Here is a 13,625-nt window from a genome sequence, read left to right as displayed (position 1 = left end):
CTGTTGCATTATGTATGAAATGAGCCTGGAACATCATATTAGGACAGAAAGTAAGGAAATACTAAAAATAAACACACAAAAAACGATAGGAGCATGTCACAAGGACACAGGAGCCAGCTTGAAGTGGCTCCCACTAGCCTAACTGAGGACAATTTGAGAATCAAAATAATTACGAATAGTAATGAATTATGAACCACTGAAAAAAATAAGAATGCATAATGATAATAAACAAATAAGTAGGGGAAAAGGGAAGATCTACCTTATGGTAAAAGAAAAACAACTTCTGACTAGTAAATGTTGAGAGAGTGTTAGAACTGAAAACTCACTATTTTGCAACCAATAATAAAGGTTTTTTCAGGCAAGAATAAAGAATGGATATTAGAGAGAGAGAGAGGAATTTTCTTGAGTAGGACATTTGTATAGTCTTAAAATGTCTCTCCAAAGATAGCTTATTATCTGCAAGAAAAAACATTATAATCAATACATTTGAGAATTTGGACAACTTGACTAGGGATTCAAGATTAACATCATCAGTGAGGAGCAGATGAACACTGTGTTTCCACATGTAATGCCCTGAAAAGGACATGACATTGATCAAGTAGTACTCCAGCTGGAAATGCACAAACTGAATCGCATCCTGAGAAACTATAACATGAGCCCCAAATGAGGTACTGTTGGGCAAATGAGTTTGTAAAATTTGTGTTATTTGAGTTTGCTCACTTTTATTGTTAAAAATGACGCTGCCCAGGTGAAACTGCTAATTACCTTCCTGCTTGGGAAGGGCAATTGTTATGCTAATATGTGCTGGAGGAGTTTTTGTGGGTCCAGGTAGTTTTTTAGAAGAAAGAATAAGAAGCCAAGATGGCAGGTTGCTAAAGGAGAAGCCAGTTTGTGCAGAGAGGAGGAGGGAGAAGATGTGCAGATGGGGAACCAGAGGTGACAGACTGGTGGGGGCCTTTGATTCTAGAAAGACCCGGATGTGTCAGTAGCTTTGTGAGCTCTGAATGAGTGGGTTTTGGAGCCCTCTGTGTTTTTACTCGCCTGCCAGGTGCAAGGAATGGCCTACCATTTTTTGGCTCTGCAGTTTCATTACTGTCTGCCCAAATCTAATGAGAAGCTGTATGTGTGTGGCCACCGTGATGGCAGCAGCCCCTGACCTTACAGGTATGCTTTTTTTTTTTTAGGGACTGAATTATTAAGAAATGCTAAAGTCATTTTAGCATTTGAGGCTATGGAAATGGTTTAGATTAAAAGAGACTAAGGAGACATGACAACTAAATCCACTACCTAATCCTAGGCTAGATCCTGTTACATATACACATATACCTATTATGTGTATACATATGCCTCTAGTCCTATACAAAGATGTATACAAGGATACACATATTTTTAAATGTGTGTATATAGATATATGGACATATGGATATTTGTTACATTAAGTACATACATTAAATTTTATCAAAGTATTTAATTGATTGGGTACACCATAATTGATTTAACCAGTCTGCTGTTGTTGGGCATTAAGTTGTTCCCAATCATTTATTATATATGTGTGTATGTATATATCTTTATATATATTTACTTCTCTACATATGTAATATATTATTTTTACTATGTGGAGATATATGTAAATACTTATGTATTATATATGTATTAATATATAATTTATTAACATAATACATGTATTGAGTATATTGACACATATTATATATAATATAATGTATAATATATAGAGAGATGTATATATCTATGTATATAATAACGTATGTAAAGAAGCAAATAATAAAGCAAATGGGGATAAAATGTTGACAATAGGTAAGTGAATCTGGGTAAAGAGCATGAAATATTCTTTGTACTACTCTTATTCTTGAAGTTTTTTTTTATGACTTTGAAATTATTTCCAACTAAACCAAAAATATATTAGAAACTTTTCTATAACACTATAGGTTTATCTATTTTTATAATTTTTTGTTTTTTCATTTTTCAATTGAGATATTATTTACATTAAAAAACGCACAGCCTGACCAGGCGGTGGCACAGTGGATAGAGCGTCGGACTGGGATGCAGAGGAGACCCTGAGGTCACCAGCTTGAGTGCGGGCTCATCTGGTTTGAGCAAAACTCACCAGCTTGGACCCAAGGTCGCTGGCTCAAGCAAGGGGTCACTCGGTCTGCTGAAGGCCCGCGGTCAAGGCACATATGAGAAAGCAATCAATGAACAACTAAGGTGTTGCAACGCGCAACGAAAAACTAATGACTGATGCTTCTCATCTCTCCATTCCTATCTGTCTGTCCCTATCTATCCCTCTCTCTGACTCTCTCTCTGTCTCTGTAAAGAAAAAAAAAAAAGCACAAATTTTAAGGGTATAGTTACATTAGTTTTGATAAATGTATATACACATGTAACACCATCCAATCAAGTACAATGGTACCTTGAGATACGAACAGACCAACATACGAATTTCTTAAGATATGAGCTGTGACTCGGTCCATATTTTTGTTTGAGATCCGAGCGAAATTCCGAGATACGAGTTGTGATTCAGGAAGCTGCCACTAGTTGGCATGTTGGCGCACGGGTCCAGTATTGGCAGTATGATATACGAGTTAACTGACTTATGAGCTCGGTTACAGAACGAATTAAATTCGTATCTGAAGGTACCATTGTATCGTACATTTTTCCAGAAAGTTCCCTTGTACCTCCTTTCAATCTTCTCTGCTCATTACCCTAATAGCAGCCATTGTTTGATTTTCTACCTACCATGCCTTAGTTTGCTTCTTATTTACCTTTATTATAAAGAGAATCACAGAGTACGTACTTGTTAGTGTCTAACTTCTTTCTCTCAAGAGAATATTTTTGAGATGCATCCATTGCTGTTGCATGTATTAGTACTTCACTCCTTTTTACTGCTTAACCCTTTGAGTAGTGAGTATTTTTCATGCTCGCTGACCCCTGGGAGTGAGTTTTTTTTTCAAAAAATGAAATTAGTTCCTGTTATAGTTTTAGTACCTTAAAATCATGTTTGTTTGATAACCAATTTATGGAAACAAGAAGAACATACATTTGCCTTTTTTTAATGTTGCCTCACACATGTACGATCATACTCTGGATGGTCATGAGGCACAACGATGTACATGGACGTTTGTACTGCTCAAAGGGTTAGTGATATTTTGTTATATGAATATGCCACAATTTCTTTTAATTTATTTTTTGTTAAAGTATAGTTGACAAGCACTATATTAGTTTCAGGTGTACAACATAGTGATTAGACATTAATATATCTGACAGTGTGATCACCACAATAAGTCTAGAAACCATCTGTCACCATACAAAGTTACTATGATTTTATTGACTGTTTTCCTGGTACTATACAATACATCCCCATGACTTATTTACTTAGTAACTGGAAGTTTGTACCTCTTATTCCCTTTCACCTTTTTCACAGATAGCCTCACCCTCTTCCCTCTGGCAACCATCAGTTTGTTCTCTGTATCTATGAGTCCGTTCCTGTTTTGTTTTGTTTCGTTTTTAGATTCCACATACAAGTGAAATCTTATGGTATTATCTTTCTATGTCACAGTTTCTTTATCCATTCACCTGTTGGTGGACAATCTTGTGCATCCTTTTCTGTGGGCATGTGTTTTCATTTTTCTTGGGTGGGTCATAAGTTAGGTATATGATTAACTTGATAAGAAACTGCCAACTGTTTCCACGTGGTTGTACCATTCCTTATCACTTTTAATAGCTGCAAAATATTTAAACTATTGGGTAGACCATAATTTATTTAACCAATCCCTGTTGTTGGGCATTAAGCTGTTCCCAATCATTTACTATTACAAACAAATTGGTAATGAATATCACTGTATATATAGCTTTGTGCACACATATGAGTTTTCTGTGGAATAACTTTTATAGGTAGGTCAAAGAGTGTTTACATTTTAACTTTTGATAAATACTGCCAATTAGTCCTTCATATTGGTTACTACCAACTTCACTCCTATCAGCAAAGTATGAAAATGGTGTTTTCCCAATATCTCTGCCAAAAATATAGGTAAAATTTTTAATCTTGTCATTTTAATTCTGTTTCCTTTTATGAGTATCACAATGTTGGTTTTTGTTTTTACAGATGCCTCTCTGTCACCTCTATACTTTAGATCCTTATTTTCTGTCACCCATGGTACTACAGCTTCTCGCCGTCCTTCAATCTCTTCCTACAGTCTTAGACACCACCTTCATATTTATATGACTCAGAACTAACTACTGAGTCAAACAACTCAACTCAAAACCCTTCCCTGGATCCCGGTTGCCTACTGAGTAAAGTCCAGGCCCTTTATCCTTACATGTCAGACCTATTTCATGTATTCTACCTTTTCTTGCAAAAGATTATCCTGTCCGTATTCCAACAAGGGGCTTCCCCATGGACCTCACGCAGAGTGTGTACCTCCTGCCCCCATGGGCCTCACGCAGAGTGTGTACCTCCTGCCTCCATGGCCTCACGCAGAGTGTGTACCTCCTGCCCCCATGGGCCTCACGCAGAGTGTGTACCTCCTGCCTCCATGGGCCTCACGCAGAGTGTGTACCTCCTGCCCCCATGGGCCTCACGCAGAGTGTGTACCTCCTGCCCCCATGGGCCTCACGCAGAGTGTGTACCTCCTGCCTCCATGGCCTCACGCAGAGTGTGTACCTCCTGCCTCCATGGGCCTCACGCAGAGTGTGTACCTCCTGCCCCCATGGGCCTCACGCAGAGTGTGTACCTCCTGCCTCCATGGGCCTCACGCAGAGTGTGTACCTCCTGCCCCCATGGGCCTCACGCAGAGTGTGTACCTCCTGCCCCCATGGGCCTCACGCACAGTGTGTACCTCCTGCCCCCATGGGCCTCACGCACAGTGTGTACCTCCTGCCCCCATGGGCCTCACGCACAGTGTGTACCTCCTGCCCCCATGGGCCTCACGCAGAGTGTGTACCTCCTGCCCCCATGGGCCTCACGCAGAGTGTGTACCTCCTGCCCCCATGGGCCTCACGCAGAGTGTGTACCTCCTGCCTCCATGGGCCTCACGCAGAGTGTGTACCTCCTGCCTCCACGTCCCTACATAGGCTATTCCCCTGCCCAGACATCCTTCTCTCCCTCTCTACTGTAGAGTCCCACCTTCTTAAACACCCAGCCTCAATGCCATCTTCATCACTTGCCTTAACCAAATGAAGACCAAGATAAAAGCTTATGCTTACCGGTACTTTCATTTTAAATTCATCTCGATAGTATTTAATACCAATGTCAGTGATTGTCCTCTGGATAAAGCGGGATGGACGAAGGATGAAGATGAGCTGTAAGTTTCCTGGAAATGCTACCTGGAAGGATCATGAAAAGTGTCAGGTCAAATATCACATCCATTGGTCTCTTCTTGCCTAAAGTCAGAAATGACAAAATTAAAGTGGACACCATGGATGCCAAAGAATTAGAATATATTTCACAGGATTTCAGAGGAAGGACATTTTAGAGATCAGATAATCCAAATCCTTCCTTAAGAACCAAACTATACCGGCTCTGGCCAGTTGGCTCAGTGGTAGAGCGTCGGCCTGGTGTGCAGAAGTCCCGGGTTTGATTCCCGGCCAGGGCACACAGGAGAAGCACCCATCTGCTTCTCCACCCCCCCCCCTCCTTCCTCTTTGTCTCTCTCTTCCCCTCCCATAGCTGAGGCTCCATTGGAGCAAAGATGGCCTGGGCGCTGGGGATGGCTCCTTGGCCTCTGCCCCAGGTGCTAGAGTGGCTCTGGTCGCAACAGAGCGATGCCCCAGAGGGGCAGAGCATCGCCCCCTGGTGGGCATGCCGGGTGGATCCTGGTCGGGCTCATGCGGGAGTCTGTCTGACTGTCTCTCCCCGTTTCCAGCTTCAGAGAAATACAAAAAAAAAAAAAAAAAAAAAGAACCAAACTATACCAAACAAACACACACAAAGAATGTTTCTGATTATAAAAATAATTCATACTCTTTACAGAAAAATTGAAAAAAATTATACATTGGAAAAGGTAAACCACTTATGACCCATAGCCAATTTTAATATTTTAACCTAATTACTTATATGCTATTTTCTCTGCTTAAACATTTTATCACAAACTCATATTAGAGAAATATTTTGTAACCTACCTTTTCACTTAATATTAATACCATGAGCTTTTATTCTTGTTATTAAAAATTCTGGAACTGTTATTTTTCATAAGTACATAATTTATTTAACTATTTCTTATTGCTAGTGATTTAGGCTTTTTCATGTTTTGCCATTATAAATAACATTGAAATGAGTATCTTTACCCACATTTTGGAACATTTCTTAGGATAGCTTTCTAGAAGAATTACTGAGTGAAGGGCTAAGTATTTTAGGTTTTTTTTTGTTTTTGTTTTTTTTATTTTTTAAAGATTTTATTTATTCATTATAGAGAGGGGAGAGAGAGAGAGAGAGAAGGGGGAAGGAGCAGGAAGCATCAACTCCCATATGTGCCTTGACCAGGCAAGCCCAGGGTTTTGAACCAGCAACCTCAGCGTTTCCAGGTTGACGCTTTATCCACTGCACTATCACAGGTCGGGCTATTTTAGGGTTGTTGGGGGTTTTTTTTGTATTTTTCCGAAGCTGGAAACGGGGAGAGAGAGTCAGACAGACTCCCGCATGCCCCCGACCGGGATCCACCTGGCACGCCCACCAAGGAGCGATGCTCTGCCCACCAGGGGGCGATGCTCTGCCCCTCCGGGGCGTTGCTCTGTTGCGACCAGAGCCACTCTAGCGCCTGGGGCAGAGGCCAAGGAGCCATCCCCAGCGCCCGGGCCATCTTTGCTCCAATGAAGCCTCGGCTGCGGGAGGGAAAGAGAGAGACAGAGAGGAAGGAGAGGGGGAGGGGTGGAGAAGCAGATGGGTGCTTCTCCTGTGTGCCCTGGCCGGGAATCGAACCCGGGACCCCTTGCATGCCAGGCCGACGCTCTACCACTGAGCCAACCGGCCAGGGCCTATTTTAGGGTTTTTGATGCATATTATGGACAAGTTGCTTTCAGGAAGCAGTGTGCTCATCTCGAGGTGAAGACCTAAGAAATGAGATAACTCATTTAACACTTAGTGGCAAAGTTGGGAATCCAAATCTCCCTTTGCTCGTGGTTTTCTATTCTTCCAGTGGTTCCTAAAAGCAACATTTTCAGGTGCTTATTAGAAAAAGCCCTAGCCTGGCCTGTGGTGGTGCAGTGGATAAAGCATCAACCTGGAATGCTGGGTTTGCCAGTTTGAAACCGTGGGCTTGCCCAGTCAAGGCACATCTGAGAAGCAACTACTGTACTATGAGTTGATGTTTTCTGCTCTTCTCTTTCACTTTCTCTCTCTCTCTTTTTTCTAAAATCAATAAACTAAAATCTAAAAAAATTCTTTTAAAGGAAAATAATCTAGTCTTTGCTCTGTAATGTTGATTCATTAGGCCTTGGATGAAGTCCAGGTAACTGTCTTTTCAATAAGTACACGAGGAAATTCTGATTGGTAGCCAGGGATCCTAAACTACAGTATCTTTTATGCATAAAGTGATCAATGTACTTCTTGGACAAACTAGGCTCAAATATTAGATGATTCAAGTGTTTTCCATAGACCCTGGGAAATCACAACTCTTTAGAGGTCAGGCTTCTGGAATAGTCATGGGCACTGCCAAGTTTCTGGATGCTCAGGGCATCAACCACTGTTGTAGTTAGTTCCTCCTCATCCCCCAAATACATTCTGTAACCAAAGCTAAACCAAGGGGACAAAACAATCCATACACAAAGGAAAGCTTTCCTTCTCTCATCTTTGAAATGCCAGGTCCTGAATGGAAGAACCTTGCATTTTGTTATGTCGTGACAGCACAAATGAGCCGAGTCTCTCTTTGTGTATCTGGCTGAGACTCTAAAGCCACCTGAGAGAGACTCTGTATGTGTGCATGTCTGTATGTGTGACTCCCTCTGCATGTAGATGTAAGTGAGGTTTCAGAAGTCTCTCTCCTGTCCCAGCCTCCACACACACATTACCACTCTGCCATACCCCATCTCCTCAGCCTGTCCCAACTGCACCCGAGTCCGGGCTTTGGTGGAAACGCTGGTTCACTCTGAGGAATCTCTGCCCGCCCCTGTCACTGAGTTCTCTGGTCTGAGGTCCCTACTGGCTAAAAGGCAAAGAATGGGAATCAAATCCAGGATGAAATAAAAAAGAAACCCATCCAAGGCCGTACAACTTAATGCCAAAAGCACGTAGACCTTCTATCAAGCTGCTTAAGTATTATTTTGCCTGGTTTAGCCAGTGTTGTTCTAATATGTGAAAAAATAATTTGAATACTGAAATAAAGACTGTCTTAAAGTGTGTGACCCCCAAAGCAAACCCTAAGATAAGTATTTGGGAATAAAGAGTTTACTGAGGAGGTGATCCCAGGGAGCTCACGAAGGAATCTGGTGGGGGGTGAGACATTGACGGCCAGAGAGCCAGTGTATCAATGAGGGGACTGCTGTGGCCACTAGGCTGAGGCCCCCGAGAGCTTGTGTGGAGCACAGCTCAGAGCTCGCCCACTGAAGCTCAGGGGTTTATCTATCAACTTCCATGACTCAATAGCTAAAGGTCACTCCTGGGGCCTAAACTTCCCGGCATTCTCTACCTACCCCTCTTCAGTGACCAGAGAAACAAATAAAGCAGAGAGACTCAGGAAGCCTTTGACATGCTCAGGAATTCTCTACAGTAACCTACCAGTGGCAGAGGGATTGTGAATGTGACACAACAAAGACCTTCCAAAAATTTGGCTTAAAATAATCGCCTTTTCCTTGTGACTTTGACATGAAATAATTGAATAGAAAATTTAAATTACTTGTATAAAAAAAATCACAAAAATAAATACTTACAGCTATTCGTGCCAAGGATGCTTTTATGGAGCTCCACTTGTCCCTTCGTCTGTCGATGACAATGACAAATCCGATGCTGGCAGCCTCCACACTGCAAAAAAGGGTGGTCAGTATCAGAGACCAGGTGAGACCCATGGGTTCCGGGTGGCATCCTCAGAGTGCACTCTACAGCCTGCCCAGCACTCAGGGTCATGTGTGAACATCCTGCACGGCACACGGAAATAACGAGGTCTAACTTCTGACTTCCCTGACAAAGGAACCAACTTCTCCTCATCTCACCTCACAGCCTCAACAGCACAGAAATAGTTGGTGTCTCAAACCCTCTCAGGGCCTTACTTTCTAGCTGGAAAATGTACGAAACACCCAAGAGCACACGTGGTCACCTGAAAGAAAATGCACATGTCAGCAGAGCACCACATAACCCAGTATGTAGGCAGAGGACCTCAAGGCTGAGCTTGGCCGTCTTTCCACTGCCAAAGACTGGCGTCCATGGAGCTATCAATATCCTTCCCTAGGAGCCATTCTGAGAAGTGTTCAGAAATAATGTGTATCAATGGGAAAAACAACTCCTTTCCAGAACCTGGCCATAAACAACCAGCAAACTACATGCATGAGACGATATCTTCAGTAAGACCAGAAGGAAGGTTCATGTCAGTGCTGGTCAGCCTGGTCCCTACTGCCCACTAGTGGGCGTTCCAGCTTTCATGGTGGGCGGTAGCGGAGCAACGAAAGTATAAATAAAAAGATAGATTTAACTATAGTAGGTTGTTTTATAAAGATTTATTCTGCAAACTTAGCAAAAATCTGACATAAAGTATTTGGTAAGTAATTATTATTATATACTTTAACTTGCTGTATCTCTGCTGTATAAATTTTATAAAGTTAAGTTACTTCCCTACTTTATAAATCACCATTACTGTGGAACTGGTGGGCGGTTAGAAAATTTTACTACTAACAGATACAAAAGTGGGCGGTAGGTATAAAAAGGTCGACTAACCCTGCTATTGAGTGATTTCAAGTCCCCAGGGACCACTGATGTACTCCTGCAAATTCAGTTGATCATTTTTATAGTGCATGAAAGAGATGATAAAATAATCTCAAATTAAGCATGTACACATAGGGGACAATTAGTTTAACCCCTTGAATATCTCAGAATCATCACTACATCTCCCCTCACTCTCCAAGTAAACTTCACCTTACCTTATCTTTTGCTATACAGTCATGCATCTCTGGACAACAGGGATATGTTCTGAGAAATGTGTCATTAGGCAATTTCATCATTGTGCAGATATCAGCGAGTGCGCCCACCTCTGGAGAAACCTAGATGGAATCGCCTATTACACACCTGGACTATATGGTATAACCTATTGCTCCTATGATGCAAACCCAGACAGCATGTTACTGTGCTGAACACTGCAGGCAACTGTAACACAATGGTTACTATTTATGTATCTAAACATAGTATTTATGTATCTAAACAGTAACATATGGCATAAAAGATAAAAAGTAGTGCAACTGTGTAGGGCACTAACCATGAATGGAGCTTATAGGACTGGAAGTTGCTCTGGGTGAGTCAGTGAGTGGGGAGTGAACTGACGCTCTGGGCCATTACTGTGCACTACTGCAGCCTTTATAAGCACTGTACATAGAGGCTGCACTAAACTTATAAAAGCTATTTTTCTTTCTTCAATAATAAGTCAACCTTAGCTTATTTAACTTTTTGACTCTTTTGTAATAACACAGTTTAAAGCATAAATACATAATACAGCTGTACAAAAATATTTTTATATCCTTATTCTAAAAGCTTTTATCTATTTTTTACTTTTTACTCTTTTTGTTAAAAATTGACACAAACACACACGTCAGGCCTAGCCTACACAGGATGAGGCCTAGACTAATCGCTGTCTTGTACATCCACACCTTGTCCCCACATGGCGCTGTCATCTCCAATGACGACAATGCCTTCTTCTGGAATACTTCCTGAAGTACCTGTCTCAGGCTCTTCTTGAGGAGATGTCACGCTTTTTAGAAATAGGTGCATGGTGTTTTGTTTCCTTTTTCATCATAGATTTGCTTGTAAGTAGACAATGCACCATGAGCATTCCTCTTTTTAATGAAAACTTTTTGGTGTTGGAGTCCATATTTTCAAACTTTTTTTTTTTTTTGTATTTTTCTGAAGCTGGAAACAGGGAGGCAGTCAGACAGACTCCCGTATGCGCCCGACGAGGATCCACCCAGCATGCCCACCAGGGGGCGATGCTCTGCCCATCTGGGGCGTTGCTCTGTCGCAACCAGAGCCATTCTAGCGCCTGGGGCAGAGGCCATGGAGCCATCCTCAGCACCTGGGCCAACTTTGCTCCAATGGAGCCTTGGCTGCAGAAGGGGAAGAGAGAGAGAGGAAGGAGAGGGGAAGGGGTGGAGAAGCAGATAGGTGCTTCTCCTGTGTGCCCTGGCCAGGAATCGAACCCAGAACTCCTGCACGCCAGGCCGCCGCTAGGTCTCCAAAAGCTTCTGCTAACCCCTTCAATGTGAATTTTCTAGGGCAGGGGTCAGGAACCTATGGCTCGTGAGACAGATGTGGCTCTTTTGATGGCTGCATCTGGCTCACAGACAAATCTTTAATAAAAAAAATAATAATGTTAAAAATATAAAACATTCTCATGTATTACAATCCATTCATTTCCTACTGCTCATGTTCATGGTTGCGGGTGGCTGGAGCCAATCATAGCTGTCCTCCGGACAACACCAAATTTTTATTGGATAATGCGTAACGTACACGGGTCGTTGTATGGCTCTCATGGAATTACATTTTAAAATATGTGGCGTTCATGGCTCTCTCAGCCAAAAAGGTTCCCGACCCCTGTTCTAGGGGTTATTTTTCCCACTGCAGTTTCCTTTTCTCTTGCTCGCTCTTCATCTGTGTGCGCCTACTCCAGTTCCAATAACTCATTATTAGCCAACTCCTCAGAAACTACATGTAGGAGCTCCTCAACGTCACCCTCATCCACACTCAGCTTAAAGTTGTTGACTGACATTTTAACCACAACCTTGTTGATTTCTGCAACCTTCTCATCCTTGGCAAATCCTCTGCAGTCATGGACAAACCTCTTGAGTATCTTCTTCCAGATGCTATTCATATACTCCTTGATGACCTCACCCTAAACCCAAGGACATCCTGATGCTTTCACAGATATTGTAATCTTTCCAGAATTGTATCAACGTTTTCTCAGTGTCTTCCTCAGTTGCAGCACCAGCTGGGCTAAGGTCCTCTTCAGGTAGTGGGCCTTAAAAGCTGCTATAAGCCATAACTATCTTGATCTATTGGTTTGACCAAAGAGGTAGTGTTTGGAGGGAGAGACACCACTTACATATTGGGATAAAGACACCAGGAAAAGCAGGATATCTAAGAGCATTATCAACAATAAGTAAAATCTTGAAAGGTATATTTTTCTCCACCCATTTTGCTAACATAGCAACTCAGAAAGGCATCTTGGAAGAGGAGTTGGATCACCCATGACTTCTCTTGTTTTTCAATTATAGTTGACATACTATATTATATCAGTGTCCAGTGTACAACATAGTGATTATACATTTATATAACTTATTAAGTGATTATTACCCCAATAAGTTTAGTATCCATCTGACACCATACATAGTTATTACAATATTAACTTTATTTTCTATGCTATATTTACATTCCCATACCCATTTTAATAACTGGCAATTTGTACATCCCTTCCCCCCAAACCCCTTCTCATCTGGCAACCATCAATTTGTTCTCTGTATCTATAAGCTTATTTCTGTTTTGTTTATTCATTTATTTTGTTTTTTAGATTCTACATATAAGTGAAATTATATGGTTTTTGTATTTCTCTGTCTGACTTTGGTCTTCTTTTGTCTTGATGAGTCTAGCTAAAGGTTTATTAATTTTATCTTTCCAAAGAACAAGCTCTTGGTTTCATTGATATTTTCTATTTATTTTACTCTATTTCATTTATTTCTGCCCTGATTTTTATTATATATTTCCCTTGACCAACTTGTTCTTTGTTCTTTTTATTGTTCCTTTAGTTAGATGGTTAGATTGTTTATTTAAGATTTTCCTGTTTCTTGAGGTAGGCTTACATTGCTATAAATTTCCCTCTTAGGACTGCTTTGTCTGTATCCCATAGATTTCATGTCGTTGTATTTTCATTTTCATTTGTCTCATTTTCTTTCGTGATCTTAGTGTTAACCCACTCATTGTTTAGCAGCATGTTAATTAGCCTCTATGTGTTTGTGTGTTTTTCAGTTTTCTTCTTGTTACTAACTTCTAGTTTTATACTATTATTATTGGAGAAAATGCTTGATATGATTTCAATCTTCTGAAATTTCCTGAGACTTGTTTTGTAACCTAACATGTGATCTAGCCTGGAAAATGTTCCACATGCACTTAATAAAAATGTGTACTCTGTTGTTTTTGAGTGATTTGTCCTAAAAGTAAAAATTAAGTCCATCTGGTGTAATGTGTCATTTAAAGCCATTGTTTCCTTATTGATTTTCTGTGTCGATGGTCTATCCATTCATATCAATGTGGTGTTGTAGGGCCATTGCTGGACATGGCCCTTCCCCCTCCCGCCACATACTGCAGTGTCACAGATCCTGATCTCAGGCCATGAGATCAAGTAGTCAAACTGAGATTGGGGTTCTACTAAGAACAATGGAACTGAGTCATCAGATATATATCAAGGAGGGGCAATAAAAAACAG

The 13,625-nt window shown here is 41.3% G+C and overlaps 1 protein-coding gene across 14 annotated transcripts in view; it reads right to left on the bottom strand.

The window, feature by feature from the left end:
• Positions 1 to 13,625, bottom strand: part of MCF2L2 (MCF.2 cell line derived transforming sequence-like 2) — a 261,068-nt gene that overhangs the window by 192,072 nt on the left and 55,371 nt on the right. For 13 of the 14 annotated variants that reach the window (XR_010746835.1, XM_066347779.1, XM_066347777.1 and 10 more), the window contains exons 4-5: positions 8,881 to 8,971; positions 5,224 to 5,343 (exon numbers count right to left, since the gene is read on the bottom strand). Coding sequence is in view for 12 of the 14 variants with exons in the window: in XM_066347779.1 (XP_066203876.1) it covers positions 5,224 to 5,343; positions 8,881 to 8,971 (211 nt within the window). In the remaining 2 variants the exon portion in view is untranslated. Of the gene's footprint in view, positions 1 to 2,815; positions 2,845 to 5,223; positions 5,344 to 8,880; positions 8,972 to 13,625 lie in introns of those variants that run through there. The other variant, XM_066347788.1, reaches the window with a different exon arrangement.

Source organism: Saccopteryx leptura, chromosome 8, assembly GCF_036850995.1.
Source record: "Saccopteryx leptura isolate mSacLep1 chromosome 8, mSacLep1_pri_phased_curated, whole genome shotgun sequence".
Lineage (NCBI taxonomy): Eukaryota > Metazoa > Chordata > Mammalia > Chiroptera > Emballonuridae > Saccopteryx > Saccopteryx leptura.
Note: the sequence above shows the minus strand (reverse complement) of the source record. Positions and strands in the feature narration are given on the sequence as shown.